Source organism: Cyanistes caeruleus, chromosome 1 (assembly GCF_971803275.1).
Source record: "Cyanistes caeruleus chromosome 1, bCyaCae1.hap1.1, whole genome shotgun sequence".
In the NCBI taxonomy this organism is placed as follows: Eukaryota; Metazoa; Chordata; class Aves; order Passeriformes; family Paridae; genus Cyanistes; species Cyanistes caeruleus.
In genome coordinates this window covers 15,767,804-15,790,228 of record NC_141701.1, presented here as the reverse complement: position 1 = coordinate 15,790,228, position 22,425 = coordinate 15,767,804, and the positions used below count along the sequence as shown (strand labels likewise).

The 22,425-nt window shown below is 37.4% G+C and overlaps 1 protein-coding gene across 9 annotated transcripts in view; it reads right to left on the bottom strand.

Annotated features, from left to right (window-relative positions):
- Positions 1 to 22,425, bottom strand: part of TRPS1 (transcriptional repressor GATA binding 1) — a 214,762-nt gene that overhangs the window by 11,097 nt on the left and 181,240 nt on the right. For all 9 annotated transcript variants that reach the window (XM_086879996.1, XM_086879971.1, XM_086880015.1 and 6 more), the window contains one exon: positions 373 to 495. In XM_086879996.1, coding sequence (XP_086736122.1) covers positions 373 to 495 — 123 coding nt within the window. The remainder of the gene's footprint in view (positions 1 to 372; positions 496 to 22,425) is intronic.

The window sequence follows — 22,425 nt, the reverse complement described above, 5'->3', positions numbered from 1 at the left end:
AATATAGATGTGATGTCTAATTTCAAGAATTTTGGTTTTTATTATGAGGACTCTAGAATTCAGAGAGCTTTCATCACAACCTATCAGATGCCTTTTAAAAGAATTCCCAGAAAAGAAATAATTTTACCCTTATTTTGTATCAGAATAATTAAATGCATCACTGGTGATCTCAAACACATCTACTCACAACATCCCAGGCTGTTTCATAATGAATCACATCTGATCCCAAAGTGACCATTCTGCAAAACCCTGTTAGGAAATTAACTGCAGGCCAGGGAGTGGTACTAATCACACAACCAGACAAGACCACAGCTGCCCAGCTTAGCTGTGTAGCTCTTTTTCCTACTGAACAAACCGGGAAGTTCTTCCTACCGAGTGAAGCTTCTGGTAGAGGCCACACGCGTTGCATACATATCCACCATTTGCATTCTTCCGCCAGAGAGAGGTCTTTGTGGTCAGGCAATTGGCACAGAAAACACCCGAGCCTCTACGTCTCTGAAACAGGGAAGAAAAAGGGAAAAAAAACAGGTCAGAGGTGAGTCACATGAGCTGTGGAGTTAGGACAAATCAACACAGGAGTTTTGTCTCTAGACTGGCAACAATGACAGTATAAAACCACACTGCCCATAATGAGGTCAGGTTCAATTGTGCTTAATAGGCACCACTGATTTTCATTATAATTAACCCCAGAGTGATGGATGAGGTGTGTGAAACACCAAAGCCTTTTCAGAATAACAACTTTAACTTTTTGAACTTCAGGTTTTGTGCATTTAATGATAGTTTCTAAACAGCAAATTCTGAAAAAAAAACAAAACCTTGGAAGCTGACAGAAGATTGTAAACTCTCCTGGTTTCAAAACAGATTATTTCTTTTTAGCTAGCTTTATTTAAAGTGCGATTGGTAACAAGAATTCTGAAACACCACCAGTTCAATTAATTAGTTTGTACCTGTGTCATACTAATTTCATTAACAGAGATTATATTGAATACATGACATTCAGTTCCAGTCTTTTACACTTATTTTTGAAATCAGTATAAACTACCATATATACCTGCAGCCTGCTATGAGCAAATAAAATACAGAATTCTTTAATGAGACCTCTTCTGAACTTCATTTGAAACCCCAGAAAACACTGTCTCATCAACAGATAGATTTATTTATTTTATTTTAGTCAGGCGAAGAAGGGCACATTACAGCTTGCCTAAATACAAATTGATTTTAACCAGACTGAGCTGTGCATTCATCAGCTTTCATAATGATCCAGGAATATTTAAAAGTCGGCATGTTTATGAGAATTGCTCATTAAATTTTTTCTATGGAGTAATGATTTCATTAAACTTCTCATTTAAACAAAACTCAGGCTATGTTTGTGGGCCCAAATACTAATAAGCAGGAAATGGAATTTTTTTGCAGAGAAGAAAAACCAAATTTTAACTCTGTTCCCTTTTTGCAAAGGGAAAAAACGATCAGGAAGAAACCTTCAGCATGTAAGATAAGAATGAGTGACTACATGGAAAACAGTCTGGGTGAAAACTAATTTTATTATAAATTAAAAATTACTAACACTATAAGTAAAAATTTCTGGGTTTCATAAAATTTAAGTAATTTATTTAACTTTAGTTCATACTGTGGAAGACTGGTGTTCATGCCAAAAAAATACAATGGTTATAATTGTACTCTGATACATTTCAAATGGAAAGCTTTCTGCAGACATAATTTTGGCTTCAAGACTGGAACACTTTCTTGGCATTGAAAGGGCATTTGATTCATCGGGTGTTTCACAATGTATCACTAAAAAGACCTGGTGAGCAGCCAGTTCCCTATAGGGTAATTTTTCCATCCAGATGCAAGTGTTATCAGAGGCCCTCGTCAGCTAAACTAATTATGATCTTGCATTTGCTGATGCCTGCTCACTCTAACGTTCGACATCCTCCATTAATCATCAATACAAGGAAAATGAATGAAACGTAAAGAAATGAGGGCTGGTAAGCTGCAGAGCCATAAAAATCTGAAATGAGTGCAATAATTTAACAAGATTGGGGAAATGTTTTTAGTGAGCACAAAGTCAGGCTAACAATTGCCCTTTTAAACCAAGAACACAATTTCATTTGTAGAGCAGATTGAACACCAAAAAGGTTGAGCATACTTTAAAGTGATACAATAAAATCAAGATTGACATCAAGATAATCTCTCTCTCAACCCCCTTACATCATCCCCTACTTTGTCTCTTAAATCAGATGCAGTAGAATATGACATTTTTCTCAGTGTAGCCAAGAGGACAACTGCATGGTAATTGATGTCCTTCAGCAAAATCTAACTAGATGTGCACATAAGATGCAGCTCACCCTGGAACATTGCGCTCATCTACAAGTATATAGAAGGTCCCAATTCTTTTTGTGGCTGGATATCCTTGACCAGCTTTACCTGGCTGCTGAAATATTTTCCGTAAGAGTACAATAAAAGCCTCACTAGACTAATTCCAATTTGGTCCACTTGGAGGGTGAGAAGTTTCCAGGTGGAAATTACTTTATATGGCCAGGATTCAGCTACAACTGCAGAACTGTTCCTTTTCATTCCTGCTTCTTGTCTGCTGGCCTACAGTTTCTTGGTGTGGTGTATTAACCAAGTGGAGTCTGAATCTGAGTCAGTCTTTCTTCTGCTTTATTTCTGTTTGTGTTCCTTGAGTTTGGGAAATACCCTCTACAAATTCATGAAACACTACTAAAATATAGAGAGAGCAGTCTAGTTTGTATGCTGAATTTCTACACACCTGAAGGGAGACAGAAGATAAGGTTACACAGAAGTCTTCATTAAATGCAATGGAGCTAGTATATCTACAAAACATTGACAAAAGCAACTCATTTTTCTCTCTTTTCTAAAGAAAGATCTGATTCAAATTGGGTATTGGTTGCAGTGAAATTATATAATGACTACAGCTGTCAGCAACCTACAAAATGTATAGTAGTAACTGTATGTATTGAAGTCCTAAACCTCTGCTTATTCACTACTTACAATTATTTATCTGTTTAAAATTTAAAGTAGTTCAGCTAAACATCCTTCCCTAAATTTAATGCAAACTATGTAAATCCATCACTTGTAGTGTTTTAACTGTTGTATCTTATCTTTCTTTACCTTCTCTTATTTGTCTATTATTTAAGGACCTTACAGGATAATCAACATTGATTATTTCAGTACCAAAGTGTTTCAACATAGCTTACATATACTAATAAATGAGGAATAAAAATGCCTCTGGAAAAATGTAAATGCTGCTACTTTGTTGAGCATATTGGTTACGAAAAAACTAATTAAAGTGGGGACACACAGCTTTAGAATGGATTTCCTGACACAAAACAGAACTGTGACAAATTTGTACTAAAGATTCTTGACTCTCAGATGCTACTAACCACAGAATGGGTCTGCTTGTCAAAATATACCTCAGAAATGTTGATGTCTGCAAGAAAAAAATGGAGGGCTTTTTTAAAAGCCTACAAAGTAGTAATCCTATTATCTTAAAGAAATACAGTTTCTTAAAAAGAAAAACAACAAAAATCTAGGCCTTTACTTCCTATATACCAAGTTTTCTAAGTTATTGGTCAGCAGAAATTATTTAAATTTTTTTGTTGCTAATTGTTCATTATCAATTCTACTATTAGTGATGGCACTTCTGCATGGGTCTGTTTGGTTTTGCACACTCATCACTTGCACTAGTCAATAATACTGGCCAATACTGCTGCTTTTCTGGGGAGTCTTGCAAAGAAACAGGCATGAGAGCTCAAATCCAGCAAAACCTGTGCAGCAGCAATGGCCCACAGCCCCCACAAAACCCAGCCATGGGCTCAAGTGCTCTGCTAAGCACCACCATCAGCATTCTCAAGAAATATGTTGAACTTCTGCTCCCCTTAACACAGTTAATTTCTTAAATCAGCATAGTAGAGGTAGGAAACATGACTAGTCACGAGAGAGCCTGAGCAATAGATAAAAACGTTTCAGTCTGTGACCAATGCCACTAGCACTAGCTGGATTTATCAATGAAAACGTCATGTACATCCCTGGAAGAATAAGCCAAAAGGGTCAAAATAACTAAAATACGTATCTACTCAGTCAAGCTTTAATCATCTGGAGCCTTACAGCCACTACATTACAATCCCAAATCCTGAAGGGGCCAGTGCAGAGAAGAGCCTGTCTCTATTTCCATTCCAGTTCCGAGGTCCGGGCGTTTAATATCACAGTTGTCTCAAATCACATTAGGCTGAAACTTGGCGTAGGTTTTTGTCAGCCCAGATGTTTGTTGTTTTTTGGGTTTTTTTTCTTTCTTGGTACTGAAAACTTCATTTCAATCAGTTCAGCTGTTTGTAATTTGGAGATTGGCCAAACTGGGGGGTGGGGGGAGAGGAGATTTCAAGTTTTTCAGATAACTTTCTAACAAATCTAGAGTCAGAGTGGCTTTGCTCTGGGGAAAAAAAAGTATGCACACATTTTAGTATTTTAGTAGTAGCAAAGGAACAAGTGGATTATTATTTTTATGTAGCTAAGTTATGAAAGTTTGTAATTATTCACTGGATATGTCTTGCAGACCTCTCTACTAACTGTTTTCCCTCAGTAAGAACCATGATGAAAGCATGTAATTGCATAACAACCCTTGATATGCAGAGTATTTACTCACATTTTTTATGGTTTCATATCTTGACCATTTCAAATTGAACAAGTCTGAAACTTGGTATATACAGCGTCAAGCCCAAATGCCTAATTTTTTTTTTAACTCCTTAGATGATTTTCGCTAGTTACCAATACTTCATTGAAAGAAGGCAAATATTAGTAGTCCTTTCTGCTAAGAAATAAACCAGCAGAGAATATGATAACAAGTGATTCACTCAGGTGTCTTGCCAGGCTCAGGCCCTTCTTCATATAAACGGCTTTTGATTTTAAAGGATTGACTCTACTATTCACATGATCCAGACTTAGCAGCCATGCAAAAGAATACCTGTGCTCCATGTTATACAGAAGGTATTTCACAATATACTGAACTTTCAGGGATTTTTCAGTGGAACTTCATGTAGCAAAATATATCCTGCAAGAGCACAGCCAAAAACACTGCTCAGGAACTGTGACTTTTTAGCTAGCTAGACTAAGCAACAGTGCCTGACACTCTTCTAGTGCCAAATACATCCTGTTTTCAAAATTTCTGCCAGAAGATGCTTTTAGAAACTCAAATAGGCTCCACAAGCAGAAGCCAAGCATTTTTCTTACATCACCCTCTTGGTTTTGAACAGAACAAAAGTTGTCTTATTGCTGATTACTTTCACTTCCCCGACATAAAACGACGATATGATGAGGACTGAGTGGATTTTTTAGCATCTCTGGCCTCCCTAATGTGCCAGAAACAGAGCACACTGTAATCATGGCCCCAGAACATGAGGTGCAGTGAAATCGTAAGTGTTGCCCAAGAATAAGCATGTGCCTGAACTATTTCCAAAGATGAAGTTGGGGAATATAACCACACATGCTTCGCTGAAAAAAAGGCAGAACGCCGGCTCTGGATCCTCTCTGGCAACACGGGAGGTCAAAAAGGAGAACTCCAGGAAACCTGCACACATGCTCAGTATGAGCCAGGTGACTTGATGTGGAGAGCAACAATTGTAAGCAGCAGGTCTTGTACTTTTAATCATCGGGCTGCTACCATACAGTACAGAAAAATAGCATAATGCACTCATGATCACATCACTCTGTTGCATTTGCACTACCATACGTATGAAAGAGTTTCTTCTTCCACACCTGCTACATCATTCCTGCTTTGTCCTCCTTATATAAGCAGGTATTTGATATATCTTGAATTCTAGGGAGGTTTAGATTAATTAAAGATTAATTAAAGTTTAAAACCTAGGCAGCAAGACAGCATCTGCATGTTAGATTTCTGTTTAAGATGGGAAAGGCATCTTTTAGACCTCATTTCCTAGAGCTGCAAAGGCACTCAGACCTTTCTAAATGTCTTTAATCAAAACTGCTTTCTCTCTCTACTGTGAAAACAGACACAACTATGTTTCTGTGAAGTTTCACACTTTAAAAATTTAGTTGCTTTTGCTGCAACTAAGTCTAAATTAAAAAGAAACTTATTGGGGTTTTCTTCCCTTTATAAACTCAACAGCTTTTAGGAATACACCAGACACTGCAATTTTTTGTCCCAGAAGTGAAAAACTGAAACACAAAAAGCAGAGTATTAAAGTAGAAGTTGTTTTCAACCTTAAGTATGAGTTAACAGATGCCTCTAAGTCAATTTAATGTGCCAAATCCAGACTCTTTATCTAAGACATTTTCAAGAACAATTGCATTAAACAGTATTTTATAAAAATATAAATATAAAAATTATAAAAATGTATTTGAAAGACACATAAGAAAGACATTAGGAAAGACAAGGTAAAAAAAACCTAAAAATGTCAAAAAGGAAAGTCAATATTACACACTTAATTTATATAGAAAGTTTAGTGGAATTTTTAATGCTCTATCGTGACAGCATCTTTTTATGATATATGCTGTATCATAAACTTTTAATGAGAAGAATCAGGGGGGCTTTAGAGAGGGAAAAACCAAGACAGTAAATTAAACATTACTGCTAGTGCTGCCTTTCAGAATCCTACCCCTGATCCCCTAGGGAGAGTAAATATTTTAATGTGCATGTAAACTGCAATTATTTTTTTAACAGCAACAAAAGTGAAGATGAGTAGATTTTGTCCCAGCATTTGAAGCTGTTTTTCTTGTAAAGCTACCTTGAAGACAGTGGCATTCACTACTCAAAAAAAAACCCCCAACTCCACCCCCGAAATCAGGCAGCAAACTACAGTCTTTTTGTGTTGTATTGAGCAAGAATGGTTAAGTAAGATACTGGTTTAGGATGATTTGCATTGAAGTAAAACAGTGACTGATATAAATAAATTACTAAATTAAGAAAACAGAGCTATGAAAATAAGCCATTAAATCACCTGTTGGAACTCTTCCCCGCCCTCACCTCCTCACCTTTACATCCTCCCTGAAGTTACAGCTGACCCAACCCTTGCCACTGTGCAGGAAGGGACCTGGCTTTGGGCACCACCTTGAGCCAGAGCCAGAGCTCCACAGGCAGGAATTTACCATCACTTTCTTCTTCTTCTGTTAATAGCCATATGCAACTGTACGATCACTTAAATAATCATTATACACTTTACAATGACTTACTAATTTTTCTTTCACTTCAGCACTTATCAGTGAAAATTAGTTCAAATCATATTTCCTTGTCAATCCAAACAGTTATAGAAGGCAATTTCATAGTTTCTCCCTCAAGATTTGCAGTGGCAGAAATATGAAATAATAAAACTTCTTCTGCTGAGAAGATTTCCTGGTCACAGTTAGTGGCAGTTAATTTTTAAACACAGTGTGTTAAAAATGTATGTGATCTTCTGACAGACCAAATACATACACAAAGACTAAATAGATACACATATTTATTTTAATATGTATTATTTATATATTTATACAACTTATTTATGATGTGAGGCATTTGTAATGAGCAACGACAAAATATTTTCTGATTAGTTATATGTTAGTCTGGTTTACAAAGAGCTAAATACTTATTTAATCATTTTACACAAAGTATGATCTTTCATAAAGCAATTGTCTTCAACTGTCTTTGACTGGATATAATGTATTTTTATGGTCTTAGCCTTCAATTTTCACAAGGTGACCACCATTAAATCTCTTCCAGTGCCTCAATGCAGGCAGCACACTATGGCATAAGCTCACTTCTGGTGTATTTTGCCACTGAGTATCAGCAGTATGACAAATACTTCCACGGTGGCAACCCAAAAATTTATTTTTAAGGTTTTATTAAGACCAATAGCAAACAGCAAAAAGCAACCTGGAGACCTGCATTTCCCGCACAAGAATGATGTCACTTTGCAGCAACTGAAACCTATTCAAGAGGAATAGAAATTCTGCCTCCAATAACTCACCGAGTCAATTACACAGGAAAGTACTGTAATGGGCTGTCCCCCGTCAAACAGCTCACGTACACCACTTCCTTCTCAATTACCAACTTGTCTGCATTGCCATCTGTAAAAACGAACGCATACCTTGTGCTGCCAGTTTCTGCTCTTGCACTTCCATTAGTGGAACTGGCTGCAGCTGCTCAAGAAGAAAGCCCTGATTGTCTTTGTTTCCCTTCCATGTAGGCACCATTCTTCTCCTTTCCTTCTGTACCTCAGCTCAAGGTAATGCATTATCTTTGTGGAGGTGTGCTCACAACTCTTTAAACTAAAGTCTGCCTAAATTTGAGTCCTGTTACCTTTTCACAGTTTATCTAACACAGTAAAAAGCTGCCAGCAGCATCTCTCAGCATCTTCATCAGAATTATGGGGTTAGTCTTGCTATAGGTTTTATCAATCCTTTTTAAGTACTGCTGTAAAAATTCCTAAGTTGCTGGATAAACAACTTCACACTTTTCTAAATCAGCTTGATTTAAACCACTAAGGCAAATTTAAAACAGTATTTATGTGAAGCACTGAAAAGCAAGATTAAAATAGAAATCTAATTTAGGAATAATAATATTATCTGCAAAAAATGGTTAAGTAGACATATTAGTGTACACAAGCAGAATAGAGGGAGCCTGGTTTGGGAACTGTGATCCTGGCCCCATAACCTTTCTCTGCTTGCACTTTGCTGCAATAGATTCATGCAGGAGCTCTGATGCTGAACGGCTGCTTGAAACCTCAGTGCTCGCACAGAGAGACCACTGCTCCTTCCCAAACGCCATGTGCTTCCAAACAAACTCAGCTTTTCTCAGAGCCTTTTTTAGACTAAGTCATAATGAGTCTCTTGCATTTTAGTTTCAAATTAGAAGCACAATATAAAATGGTATAAAATGTACAAAATTAGACTATTCTTCTGATTAGCAACTGAAAGTAGTATCCTCAGAACTAAGTATGCTGAAAGTGACATCGAGAAAACTGGAAATGCTTCTGACTTTTTTACTTCTTGGCACAAAGCAAAATTACCCAACCTTTGCTGTCTCAAACAGGGAATCTAAATCAATAGTCAGATTTTGCTATAAACTAACAGACTTTCTGAGATAAAAGTCATTTACAATAGTGCCTAAGCACGGAATTAGGTGTTTAAATTTAGGCACCAGTACCAGAGGATTTATGTTCAAGAAGGCACTCCACGTACCCCTTCTTTCATGAAGTAATCTTACTCATTAAATGAACAGACAAAACTGGAGCAAAGCTCCGTCCGTATTTCCTTAAGCAGCCTGGCTTTGACATGGCAGGAGCAGCAGACTGCTTTTGCAGATCTCAGCTACGAGCCAGTACGTAGCTCTACATGTGATAGTAATTGAGGGTCCCAATCCCGCAAGTGCTCTGCTGCAAGCGTGAGCACAAAGCTGCTGGAGTTCTCAGCTTCTGGCATCTGTTCCCACTTCCACAGAAATCAGATGGGCAAAATTAAGTTTTGAGGAAAAAAAAAATCACAGACATTTAAAAAACATTCCCTGACCTTATTAAAGCCCACGTGATCTCTATTTATACAGAAAATAGCTCAGAAAGCCAGCATCTGAGAAGAGGAACTCTCATTTGTAGATTTTGGCTGAGGGCTGCCAAAATCAGCAGGGGAAAGGCTCCTCAGGGGTAAAAATTTCAAAAGCCATTAAGAGTCTTAGAAGCCTCAGTCCCACTGACTTTTGATCACATCCATCCTTCCAAATTTGCACCCAAAATCTGGAAACTACACTGTAAGAATAACTTTTAATTCAAAGTTACAAAATTAGGATCTGAAGCTTTCATAGAAGTCTTCAAGACTCAGGGAGGAAATGTCAATTAGGTGTCTACTCCTTGGTGAAAATCAGTGAGGTAAAACTTACCTGTTACTTGTACTTTAAAAAAATTCCCCTTAGGACCATTAATTTTATTTAAAGAAAAAATGTAATGAGAAAATGTTTCATACGGGCAGCTATAGCTCACATACTTATACTTGTTCAGGAACTGTAATAACTATAATTTGAGTCTCATGCAGTCCCTGTGAGAAAGCTGTTCCTAATGTAGGATACAAAGCAGACTATGTCCACCTTTTATTTTCAGTACACTTAGGACTGCAGTCTTATTGCAGATCTTGTTACGTGCTGTTGCTAGAATGATTTCCATTCAGAAAAATCAACATTTGCCAACCCATACCACACAATTACCATAGTTATTTCCTATTGTGAGCTTAGGGAGAAAATGTGGTATCCCAGACACCACGGTGTGGTAAATATTGAAAATTAGTGGCCTTTTTATAATGGACATTTTCATCTAATCCAATCCATTCCAAACACTTCCAGATAAAAAGACAATATGCCAGAGTCTGTGTCTAAGTGGTTGGTTCTAACGCAATCACCTCATTCCATCCTGTGATCACAGTTTCAGCAAAAACACTTGATGGCTTCCTTTCTGATAGCCTTAGAAAGTGAGAATGGACTAGATCTGCGATCAACTCCAACACCTACCTAAGGAAGTAACTCCTGATAGAGAAAAAAGGAGGGAAAAAAAGCCCCAAATACCACCCCTGTATTTGTATTTTTTAGAAGCTAACCCATCTCAAATTGCCTAGAGCCTCCCAGGTTGTACTGGGCAAAGCCCCATCAGCAGGTCAAGGGAGATGATCCTTCATTCTGTTCAGCCCTGGTGAGGCCACACCTGGAGCACTGTTCTGGGCTCCCCAGTACAATAAAAACCTGGATGTATCAGAGAGAGTCCAGCCAAGTGCCACAAAGATGATTAAGGGACACAGTCTTCCATCGTACAAGGAGAGCCTGAGACAGCTGGGACTGTGCAACCTGAAGGAGAAGGCTCAGGGGGATCTTATCAGTTTGTGCCTGATGGGGGAAGGAAAAGACAGCCATGATCTTCTCAGTGGTGCTCAGAGAGGACAAGAGGAAAGGGCACAAGATGGAATACAGGAAATTTCATGTGAACCTAATGGAAAATGTGAGGGTTGTTGAACACAAGAGCAGGTTGCCCTGAGAGGCTGTGGAGTGTCTGTCCTTGGAGAAACTCCGAACTGGCAGGACACAGAGCTTAGCACCATGTTGTGGCTGATCTTGCTCTGGGCAGTGGGGTTGGATTAGATGATCTCCAGAGCTGCCTCTCCCAGCCTCAACTATTCTGTGAAGCTTTCATCAGCCAGAGGCTGTAGATTGCTTGTCACTCTTCTGCTCTATTAATTTTTATCCATTTCAACCTTAACTGCTATTCATTTGCATTGCAACAGAAAGTATTTTAAATTTCAAGGCTATAAAAGTATTAATTAGAATAGACCAGACAAAATTTTACAGATTGCAAACTGCACAGCTATTAAAAATGGAGAAACCTACTTTCAAATTCCACTGTAAATAATTTCAGAATGTTTACAATGAACATTGTAAAGTATCTAAAGTAGTTTTTACAAAAATATTTCACTGCTTGCTCTTTCCTATCAAGATCCTAATGCCTACTTGTAAATGAGACTCAACATACGGTGTTATATAGCTTTCCTTAAAAATACCATTAAGATGAGAAGAAGAGAACAACTGTTCTATATTTTAGAGACATTTCTCCTTAAATAGTGTTTATGTACTGCAAGCATCCCTTCCATAAACAAACCAGGTCTTTGGAACAAGTGAACACAATCTCTGAAGAATCTTTACCAGCTTCTATTTCTGGTACATGATGCATTGTGAATTTTAGGCCAACATGGGCATATGGTATCCTAGTCTGATAGGAAACATTTCATGGAATTCAAGACAGAGCCACAGCACAATAACTGGAGACCTTAAAAATCTGTGATACAACACAGGGTTTAAAAAAAAAAAAAAAAAGACAAAGAAAAAAATAGAAAAACAACTATTTTGTGATACAAAACTAGAGGCAGTAGAGGCATGTAAACGCACAAGAAAAAATAAAGTCATAGTAACTGGTGTGCACAGAGGAATTGTCTGAATCCCATTAAAGCTTAACCTCATTTAGCAAACTGCCTTAACCTCTTTTTTTTTTCCTTTAGGAGAATCAACCCATTAGGAAATAATAATAAAAAAATCCAAACCAAACAAACAACAAATAACAAACAATATTTATCTTAGGAACATTCAAGAAGGATTTGGGGCTCTTCTGAGTTTGCAGCCTTAGAAGCTGGTATGCCCTCTGTTCTTTCTCTACTCATTCACATCTGCCCTGAGAGAATACTGTTATTACTGCACAGCAGTGCTTCCAGTGGCCCTAGTCTAATTTTTCTCTTACTGTTAAGAAAATGGCTCTTAAATTGTTTAAGACACCAGCTCCAAAATCTGTATGGTGGGAATCAGACTGCATTTACCAAAGGAACAGTTTCTAATGCAAGTGGCAAGGGACAGCTTACTGCTGGGGGCAGTCATTCTCTGAAATGGCACAAGCCTGACAAGAGCAGTAAGAGAGAAACACATAACGTAGCGGGGTTTTCCATCAGGAGTTCTGTGTGCCGAGGACAAAATGTACCCACCCTGTCACATACTCAGGCTTTAGTTCAGAGCGCTGTGAAGGACTGAAAAACGGCTTTCAAGAAATCAGGCACCGCCTGAAGGAGAGGCATGGCAAAAACTGTCCTGCCAGCCCACAGCTACCTTATTTTTCACATCCTTTGGAGTCTTCTTAAATGAAGCTGACTGTGCAGAAATGCCTTGTAAAACAAGCCCTCTCCTTCCTTTCTGAAGTGGCATCAGCGAAACAGCTCTGCAGCCTCGCTCCCAAGCGGCTGTGGCTGATCCATCTGTAGCTGTGAGGCAAAAACCACAGGGCTGCCTGTACGTGTTCATGCGCTCGTGCACGTCTTGGACACCGACTCAAAGAAGAATTGATTGGTCCCATTCTACTAGTCAATTTATCAGACTTTAGATAGAAAACATCAGGAAACAGTTTCCTTTTTACCTTCCACCTGCCAGTATCAGAATTCATCTGATTTTGAAACCAGCCTGCAGAAGGCCCACATATACAAATTTGAAATAAAAAGAAACTTTTAAATTTAGATACGCTGTATGAAATCACAGCTGCTACTTGTGAACAGTCCATATTCAAAATCATTTCTGTCTACTGACAGAACAAAAACTTCTGACACTCTTCAGAATTCACTTTTCAATTTAATACAGGTTTTATTTAACAGTGAATGTCAAATTGTTTTCACTTCCTTTCTTTATCTTTATCACCTACTGAAATCTTCAAAAGTGAGAAGGAAAAATATGTACAGCAGAAAGAAGCACATTTATAATGACATGCCTTTTTTTAAGAGAAAAAAAGTAACCTTACATTTCATCAGCATCTTTGCCAAAAGCCCTTTCAGGAACTGAAAAGAGAAGGGCCTTTATTTCCTACACATATTTTATAGGAAACATTTTTTGGTTCTGTGTCATGGACTAGGATTTCACACCTTAGTGGCTGGTCGTATGGAAATGGACATGACTGTGGAAACTTCATGGCTGTGAAACCCTGATAGTAAAATCAGCAGGAAGATGAGGAAGGTGTGGGGAACACTGAATGATTCATGCAGTAACAACCTCTGGATCCTTTGAGGAGATTTTGAGATGGCTGCCAACGCTACCTGACTACGACCAGCATCCTGCACCCTCCAAAGCAGGCTGTAAATCTGAGCACGATACAGAGAGAGTATTGCTCTTTTAAATAATGCCCACACATGTAAGAGGATGTGACATGTATGGATTTTTATATGGAAAGATTTTTCCAAAATCAGGGTGCAATTACCAATGAGTTATACCTCCCAGAAATAATTCCTAGCATATAAATACCAGGCCCTGTTTCTTTCATTAATAACAGTCTGAGTTAATGAGGGAACAGCTTCCAGAAGTTGCTATAAGCAGTGCAAAGCTAAGCAACTTAGCCACAACATTCAACAAATCAGTGCTTTGCAACTGACTCTTCCATTGCCAAATCAAAGACAAATCCTCTCCTACTTCATACTCAGTTAACCTATTGCATAAAGTACAAGGAAAACAGAAGACAGTAGAAAATCAACATAGTTAACCCTGACTTGATTCCAGTCTGTTTTCAACACAGAAGAAGAAAAGAGGAAGATTAAAAGCTGTCTGCATTGAGTCTGTTTTTTGCTATGGTAAGGATAATTCTTGGCTGATTTTACTGGCCTTGCCATAGACCTTTGGAGCCCTGGCATATGTGTGGCAAAACCAGAGCAGACATGGTAGACTAATCTTGAAGATGACCTGCACAATTTTATATATCAGGAATGACAGTCCTGAAGCACAGACTGCCTGCACAGCCAGGGCTGTGATTTCTCCTAAGTTTCAATTGATTAATGGCCTTGTAATGGAATACAAGTTTCCTACAGAATGTTGTAATGTCCCTACAAATTTGGTCTTGTCTGCTATTTACTGGCAGGTTGTAGGAGCAGCAGAGGGATCAGCACTGCTCAAAGCACTGGGTGCAGTCTCAGGTCCAGAGGGGAAGGGGAAGGAAGCAGCTGGGCAGGACTGTCACCATCAGCTGCTGGCACCAGAGGGTTTGCACATTTGCACATTTGAATATTTGCACACACACACACACACACACACACATACACACACACACCACCAGTAAGTCAAGCAACCCTTGACTTTATGGTTCATTTTTGAATCCAGTGCAGTGGATCATGAGTCACATGGTCCGTTCTCATGCAAAATGCCAGTTGCAGAGAGCAGAGTGAGAATGAAATTCCTTCATTTTTAACAATGGTTATTCACAGAAGACAAGATGGGGATCCCCTTGTTTATCACAGCACCATGTGAGATTGCACAGCTAATTCATCAGCAAAGAAGTACCAGAAAAAAGTGACAAAGAATCTCAACATGTAACTTCAGAAGACATCAATATGCTTATTAGTAAAGCAATAAGAAATCTAGCACTCACCTAATAAAGACTCCTAGCCACTACTTCTTCTGAGTTTATCCATTCAACACTGCTACCCTGGATAGAGTAAATAACTGCCAGGAAATCTACTGCTCATGGTTCAATATTCTGGTATTTTTAAAACACACAACCCCTTTTCATGCATGGGTATCCCTTAATGTGTCTGCTGGAGATTCTGTGCTTTGCAAAGACTTGCAAGAAGGGACGTTGGATGATGCTTGCATTATACTCCTAAGTTCTAACAGATTTTAGTAATAAGTCTGATCAACTAGTACATTCCAGACTTTATTGCACATCTTTCTTTTTCCATTTCTTCCATCAACCAACAAGTCAATAAGAGAACAGAAAGAAAATGTGTGTACAATGGATAGCAAAGCATTCCAATAAGACACAGGAGTGGACAAATAATATATCTGGGAATATCAAGCAAAGATGTTAACATTAACTAGGTTTACTTTTCACACTATTTAAATACAAAAAATTAAAGAAAGAAGTTTCTTTATTTTAGTCTCAGCCAATTTTGAGTTACACTGAATGTTAAATAAACTATTATTTAATCAAATACAGGCATATTAGTCTCACTCCTGCTGACAACTTCAATTAGAATATTTTTGCTTCATACAAAAAAAAAAAGAAAAAAGAAAAAGCTCATGATCTTTAAACTACTATGGCTTCTGCACAACATCTGGATACAATTTTTTATATATTCAACCATCAAACTTCTATCTCCACAAAACAGTTTACCCAAGATTTGTTTTAATTATCTTGCATTTCAAGCTTCATATGGCTTTGAAAAGAGGGTGTAAAGATCGCGGATGATGCAGACAGATGCAAACTGAGTGGATTATATATTGAAAGATGATTTTGAAACAGTTTTTAAAAATGAAAATATCCTTTCTATCATTGCCAGGAAACAAGTGCTGCTTTAACTATTTCATTACACAATACCCATTGGCTTGTTCATTAACGATTTTAATGGGTTTTAGCTGGATTCTGGGAATAAGGTAACCCTTTTTAGCCCTTTCATTGGAGTCATACAATTCGCGAATATATATTTTTTCTTTTTCTAGCCAAAGCAACAGTAGGAATACTGTATTTCTAAAAGTGCTAGTTTAAAACAGAATCCATAGCAAAAAAACATGTGAATATGATAAAGTAAAAAAAAAAAAATAAAGTAAAGTAAAAATAAGCATGAATTTTACAGCAGCACAGACAATTCTTGCTCATACAAAATTTAAAACAAAAAAGTTGCAATGAATTTTAAGCATGGGAGAAATGTCATTTATTTTCATAAGCCTGTCCAGCTGAGTAAAGTTAAACACATTCACAAGTTTTTCCAAGACTGGACCTAAGACAAAAATCAGGAAAATACCTGAGGTTCTGTTTTTATTAAATGTTAGAGTCTCAGGCAGCAAAAAGGAAATAACCTGTATTTTTCTTAAACAAGTATAGGATATACATCAACTTAATGAGTCATCACTACAGATAGAAACTATTTGTCTTGTTGTGGTAGAAGCTCTGTAAATGGTGGAGGGTATGAAACTTCTTATTAATTTATTTGCATTATATATGGATGCACGGATTAATGGAAAAGCATTATGGAAAGCTGTTATTTATTCAATGACACAACTGCTTTCAAATCCAGCATATTAAACATATTTTTCCTGGTTTTAATCAGTCAGCACCGATCATTCCAAGATAGGATATTCAAAGAAACTTCAGAGTTTTTCTCCTGGAGGTGTCTTCTGATGCCATGTATGAATTAGTTCAGACATGGAAGGTTATCTTTTATTTTTTCCTCTTCTTAAAAAAGTTCCAAAGAAGCCAGCAGAAGACATAGTTGCAAAAACATAAATTATAACTATGATCAACTTAAAAACAGTTGTGTTTTACTGACTCAAATTCTCAGACAGAAAGTCTCTTAAGTTTGGTACTGGAGCAATACACACAGCCTTTTTAGAATTTATTTTTAATGAGGAAACTTCATTTGAATATTAAAGACGACCAGAAAAGGACAATTTTATTTTGGTTCTGTGAGAAATTCTGGGATTAAACCCATGATAAGGTCCCTACATGGGTGACCACCAGTGACAGAAGCATATACACACAATACATGCATGAAAAAAAAACACTGACCCTTTTCAATCCATGGTCAGCTACACCAAAATGAGTCTAAACTCTGGAGCCTACTTCAATTACTCAGGAGGACTCTGAGCAGGCCACCTCACTCAACTCCAGGCACCACCTCCATGGGAGCTGCAAGAACTGCTGAAACACTTCCCCTCTTAGGGGTAGTATCTGATGCTTTGCTTGGTAACCAGAAACAGGAAAATATGGAAAAATGAAAAACTCTAAGAACATGAACATCACTGATAAAAATAAGTCACGATTTTTCACAAAGCCTTGGTTGGCACAGAGGATGATGACAGAGATGAAGAAGCTGTATTTTATTGAACAGCTTCGCAATCTCAGGCTCAAAATCCTGCAGCTCCCTAAAAGACATGACTGGTTCTCTGGGTTACAGTTGCCACCTCAGCCTCTCAGCAAAGCTGGTTCATGTGGATTAAAGTGAGGAAACAGAAATTGTCACTGACCTCACTGGCACAGCCTGTGAACAACGGGCTTCAGTATTCCCTGCCACCTTTTATTTCAGGTATTGAAGAGCAGAAACACAACTCACGTTGTGAAACTCAGAAACAACAACGTGTGCACCTCCTGCACACAATCCCCACCAACAATCCCAGGGTACATCTGGAGTGTGGTGGGAATTCAGACACGTGATTTTGATTAATGTTAATGCAAGTCGTGTGGCCAAATCCCTGTACACTACTTTGAGAGCTTATTCTAAAATCGAAATATAATTAAGACTGCAACACAAACCAAATAAGGCAGGGAAATGACACTTCATTAGTAACCTATTGGGTGCAAGCACCGCAGGTAACCTGTTGCCTCAGTACTATAATAAAATGTTTAAAGTGTTTATATACCACCACTGTCAGCTGCTTATGAAAATATGGTAAAGATATCCAGACAAAATTTAAAAAAGGTTAACTTCTGCAATTATATAAATTACTTCTATAGATTATAATCTATATATATAGATTATTAAGATGTGCTACTGAATCACAAGAGTTTGCATACTCTTCCTAGTGACACATGGAGACCAGCACATTTGTTGTGTTTGCAAATTTATACTAAAGAGCAGCCATGAATAATACAACTGACTGTCAATAGAGGAGATGAAGAGCTGAAGAGAGTAGGAATGCATATGAGGAGTATGCTTAGTCAAGGTCATAGGTAACAGATAAATGATCTAAAGATTGTTTTTAGTTTGTCCCTCTTGCACAAATCTGTATTCCAGATCTTTATAACTGTGAATACCAAATTTGAACTCTAGAGTGAGAAAAGGTGCCATGCATAGTCCTCTGTCCCTAGCTTTTGCAGATGACTAAAGTGACATTTCTGTGGTCACTCTCTTATTCCTGCACTGCAGAAAACTGCCAAGCCAGTTTTGGTTTGGGTCTATTATTTCCTTTGGTTTGTTATTATTATTATTATTATTATTGTTGTTGTTGTTGTTATTATTGTTGTTGTTGTTGTTGTTGTTGTTGTTGTTGTCGTCATCGTCATCATCATCATCAATATCATCATCATTAGCAGTGACACTATTATTCCTGTGGACTGTAGGCTGAGGTGTTCATCTTTCTCCATCACATAAAAGCCAATGGAAAGAGGAGTTCTCTGAACTCATGGAGGCGGCAGTAACCCTTTTTTACTAAAAAAAGGGGGGGTTTTTAGTAAAGAACCCTTTAGCTTTTTACTAAAGCTCAGTAGAAGATACTGAAGAAAAAAAATTATAACCTGCAATAACCCCCTTTCACAGTCTTTGGAGTGTAGAAAGAATAGGTTTTGTGTATGTACATGTGTGCATGAACAATGCAGGGAAAGAGAGGAAGTAACAACTGATAGCAGCAGCATTTTGCTGTGCTTTATAGATCATGGAGATTTCGCAGTAGCAAGCAGTATGCAATGGTTTTGGAATTGAGCAACTTTCCTTATTATTGCCTAAAAGAAAATGAAATTAAAGACACAAAATACAATTCAGTCCTTCCTGTAAGATTTAGAATTATTATTATAAACCTCAAGCATTTTGTGCTGGCATTATAAACATGTGTGATGTTGTTGGTAGCACTAAATTCAAAGCTTTTAACATATGTACTACAAAACAAAATCTGAGAAAAACAACTGCTGCCTAATGGAAAAATATTAGGGCAATAGGTGTTAATCGTGATTCCACATCTACTCATTATACTCCTTGCCATACTTCTAGCAAGTTCAGAAGAGAGGACTACTAACATAAATTGGACATGAAGTCTGTAATATTACTTTATAAGCACAATTGTCCAAGTAAATGTCCAAGTAAAATGATCTAAATTACGATGAAGATTTTTTTTTTCCTTTAAAAACTCTGTGTCTTATATAGATAGTCTTCTTTAACATTATGGTCTCTTTAAAATCGATTAGAGGTACACTGTCTTTTGACATAGTGCAAGAAGCAGAAGTGTGCAGACAGCTCAGAGCATATAATTTCTTCCCTCTAACATAAAAAGATGTGTGAAGTTACTATGGCTCTTCAAAAAGGCCTAGTAATTGAGCCTGGTTATGGTCTCATTAATGTGCAAGTTTCATTTATCACCTTCTTTCTTTGAGGATTATATGCATTGATTCATCAAGACTTGTGACACATGGTTTTCATTTGCTCTATTCAGTGCTTCTTTTTAAATCAGTTTGTACTAGATTGTAAGAAAAAATCTGAAAGTAAATCACACTAGCCTCCTAAAAACAAATGAGAAAATTTCAGCTTTTCTTTTTTTAATTTAGAATTAAATGCACTTTTATTCTCTTTTCATGCTCTTTACATTTTTGTCTTTCAAGTATGTTTAATAACATACTTGCTGGATTTAGTCATAACATAAAAAGAGCAAACAAAACAATGTACACTGAACAGGGGAGATGTGGTTGTCTAGTAAGTTCATTATCACAAAAAGCAATTGATTTTAATTCATGTAAATGCAAGTGACAAGAATAACACAGTCAAGGTCTTTTCCTGCTGATCTGCAATATCCATGATAAGTTGTACAGTTTAATAATGAGATGCCCTCATATAAATTTCCTGCTGCCTTCTTTCTTTACTTTGCTTTTCTAAAATATGTATCACTTCAAGTATTTCCATTCTGCATGTCACTGGCAAATGCCAAAAATAGAGAAAAAGAGATCTGATAAAGATAAAGCATGACAAAAGTTTCACGGATAATTGCCTTCACATATCCAGTTCAGCTCTCATCTCTCCTAATTAGCCTCATTACCATACCTTAAGACAGACCAGCAGTCACTCAAACTCCCTGTTTTTAATGTCAAAACTATTGCTGACAGGCAAATGGACAACACATGCACTGAGTGAGTCTGTTCTAGACTATTCTTTTACAAGACTAGCCTCCAGCAGAAAATACTAAACAATAGGTCTTCTATAAATGTGTAATGAAAGTATACATACAGTGTGCGAATACCCAATAAATTATTGTTCTATTCATTACTCCATCATCTCTTAAAATGAAGACAATAAAAAAAGAAAAATCATTCTCCAGAATATCAAAGAGATCAAACCATTGCACTACTCCAGTATCACTGATACAGACTTTTAGAACAGCCTTGCTACAGTGACTGGAAAAAAAAATCACTTGAGTTCTGTAAAGTTTGACTATGTCGGTACAGTGCTGCTTTCAGCATACCCACGCTATCTCAGGAAGCTTTTTTGTTTTTACAAATCATGTTCAAATGAAAAAGCTTCATCCCATTGCTCATATTAATTTAAAATTAGCTCATAAAAAGTATCCGCAAATAGTTCACAGGGGCACTAGAAATATTGTAATATTAAACTCCACTGACTATCAAAACATTAAACTGTATAATGGGAAGGCATTGAAACCCCTCACAATATCCATTTCTTTTTCACTGTTGTTTTAGTCACACATTACATTATGTATAGAGTTTACATACATGGTACTTTATTTTCATTTTCTCTCTTTCTCTATAAATATCTTTCTGTCTAACATCTAACAATTTTTATATGTTTTTCTACTACAACCTCCTGGTAAAAGGTGCCATTTTTTAGTGATTTGTCATATTTTCATGTTCGCAGTACCATAAATATAATAAAAATACTGTTTTATAATTTTCATAACAGAAATTTAACGCTTGCAGTATTGCTTATTTAAGAACTGGAGATTACACGTTTAATGGCCTCTTTCCTCCCAAACTCCTCAGACACAATCTTCTTTGTGATATTATTTTTCTTCTGTACAGTTGTGATACAATCTCTATAGCAAAAAAACAGCAAAACAACAAAACCCCCAAAGCCAACAAAACAAAACAAAACAAAAACCCAGTGAAATGGACTTTCTGCACTTTGCAGTTTGGGAAAACTAACAGTCTATTCAGCATGACTGAAAAATACCCTGAAGGCTAATATTTACTAAGCATGGCACACACACAGGAGCCTTGTTAAAAATCCACAACAAATCTCTCATTGCAAACAAATCCAGAGGCTTGAGAGCCGCTGCAACTGTCGGGGTAATGCTGATCCTGACAGCAGAAAGCTGCTTTTTTACCAGGCTAACAGCTAGCTAGATGTCTGCTGGCTTCCCACCAAGACTTCACTATTTCAATTTCTTCTCTTCAGGATTTATTAGGTGATGAATATACGGCAATCTATGAAAGGGCTGAACAGCATCAAAAGAAGGTAAGGCTGACACATCCGGGCACTCGGTACTCGAACAACGCCGGTGACCAAGGACTGCAACTACTTCATGCAAATAGTCAAATAAAGCTAGCTGAAATTAAACTCTAGGCTGGAGTCAGACACTGTGAGGGAATTAAATGGGTCAAAAAAGGGCTTCCAAATAACAGGAAATACTTTCAGCTTCACACGTAACGCTTAAAAATGTTTTGTTTTTTTTCTTTTTCTTTTCTTTCGGAGATGTCAGTGTAGAAAAAGATAGAAACACCATCTACTGGGAGAGCAGAAAATTAAAATGAAATGCAGGGATGCTAACGTGTGAACAGAAATGATATGCAGGAATGCAATGCAAGTAGGGTAAACTCGTACATTATGTACACATACCACACAGCTTCAACGGTATTGAGTGGGCACGTTCGAGAAAAGGGCATTTCCAGCAGTTGTTTAAAAAGTGCTGTGAACTAATAAACTGCTGCTGAAGTCTGCTCCTTGCAGCCCTCTATGCAGCCCGGCTAACACACGCTGTCCTTGTGCTGCAGAGCCAGGAATTCCAGCCTAGCGAGATGAGCTGCCGGGCAGGCACATTTCCACTAGCTCTGCTTCAGCTGGACAAGCTTCCCCATTCCCTTGCTTGTATCCTCAATGCTTCAGATATTGAAGCTATTTAATTTTAAAATGCTCCACATTCCCTTTTCTATTATGGATGAA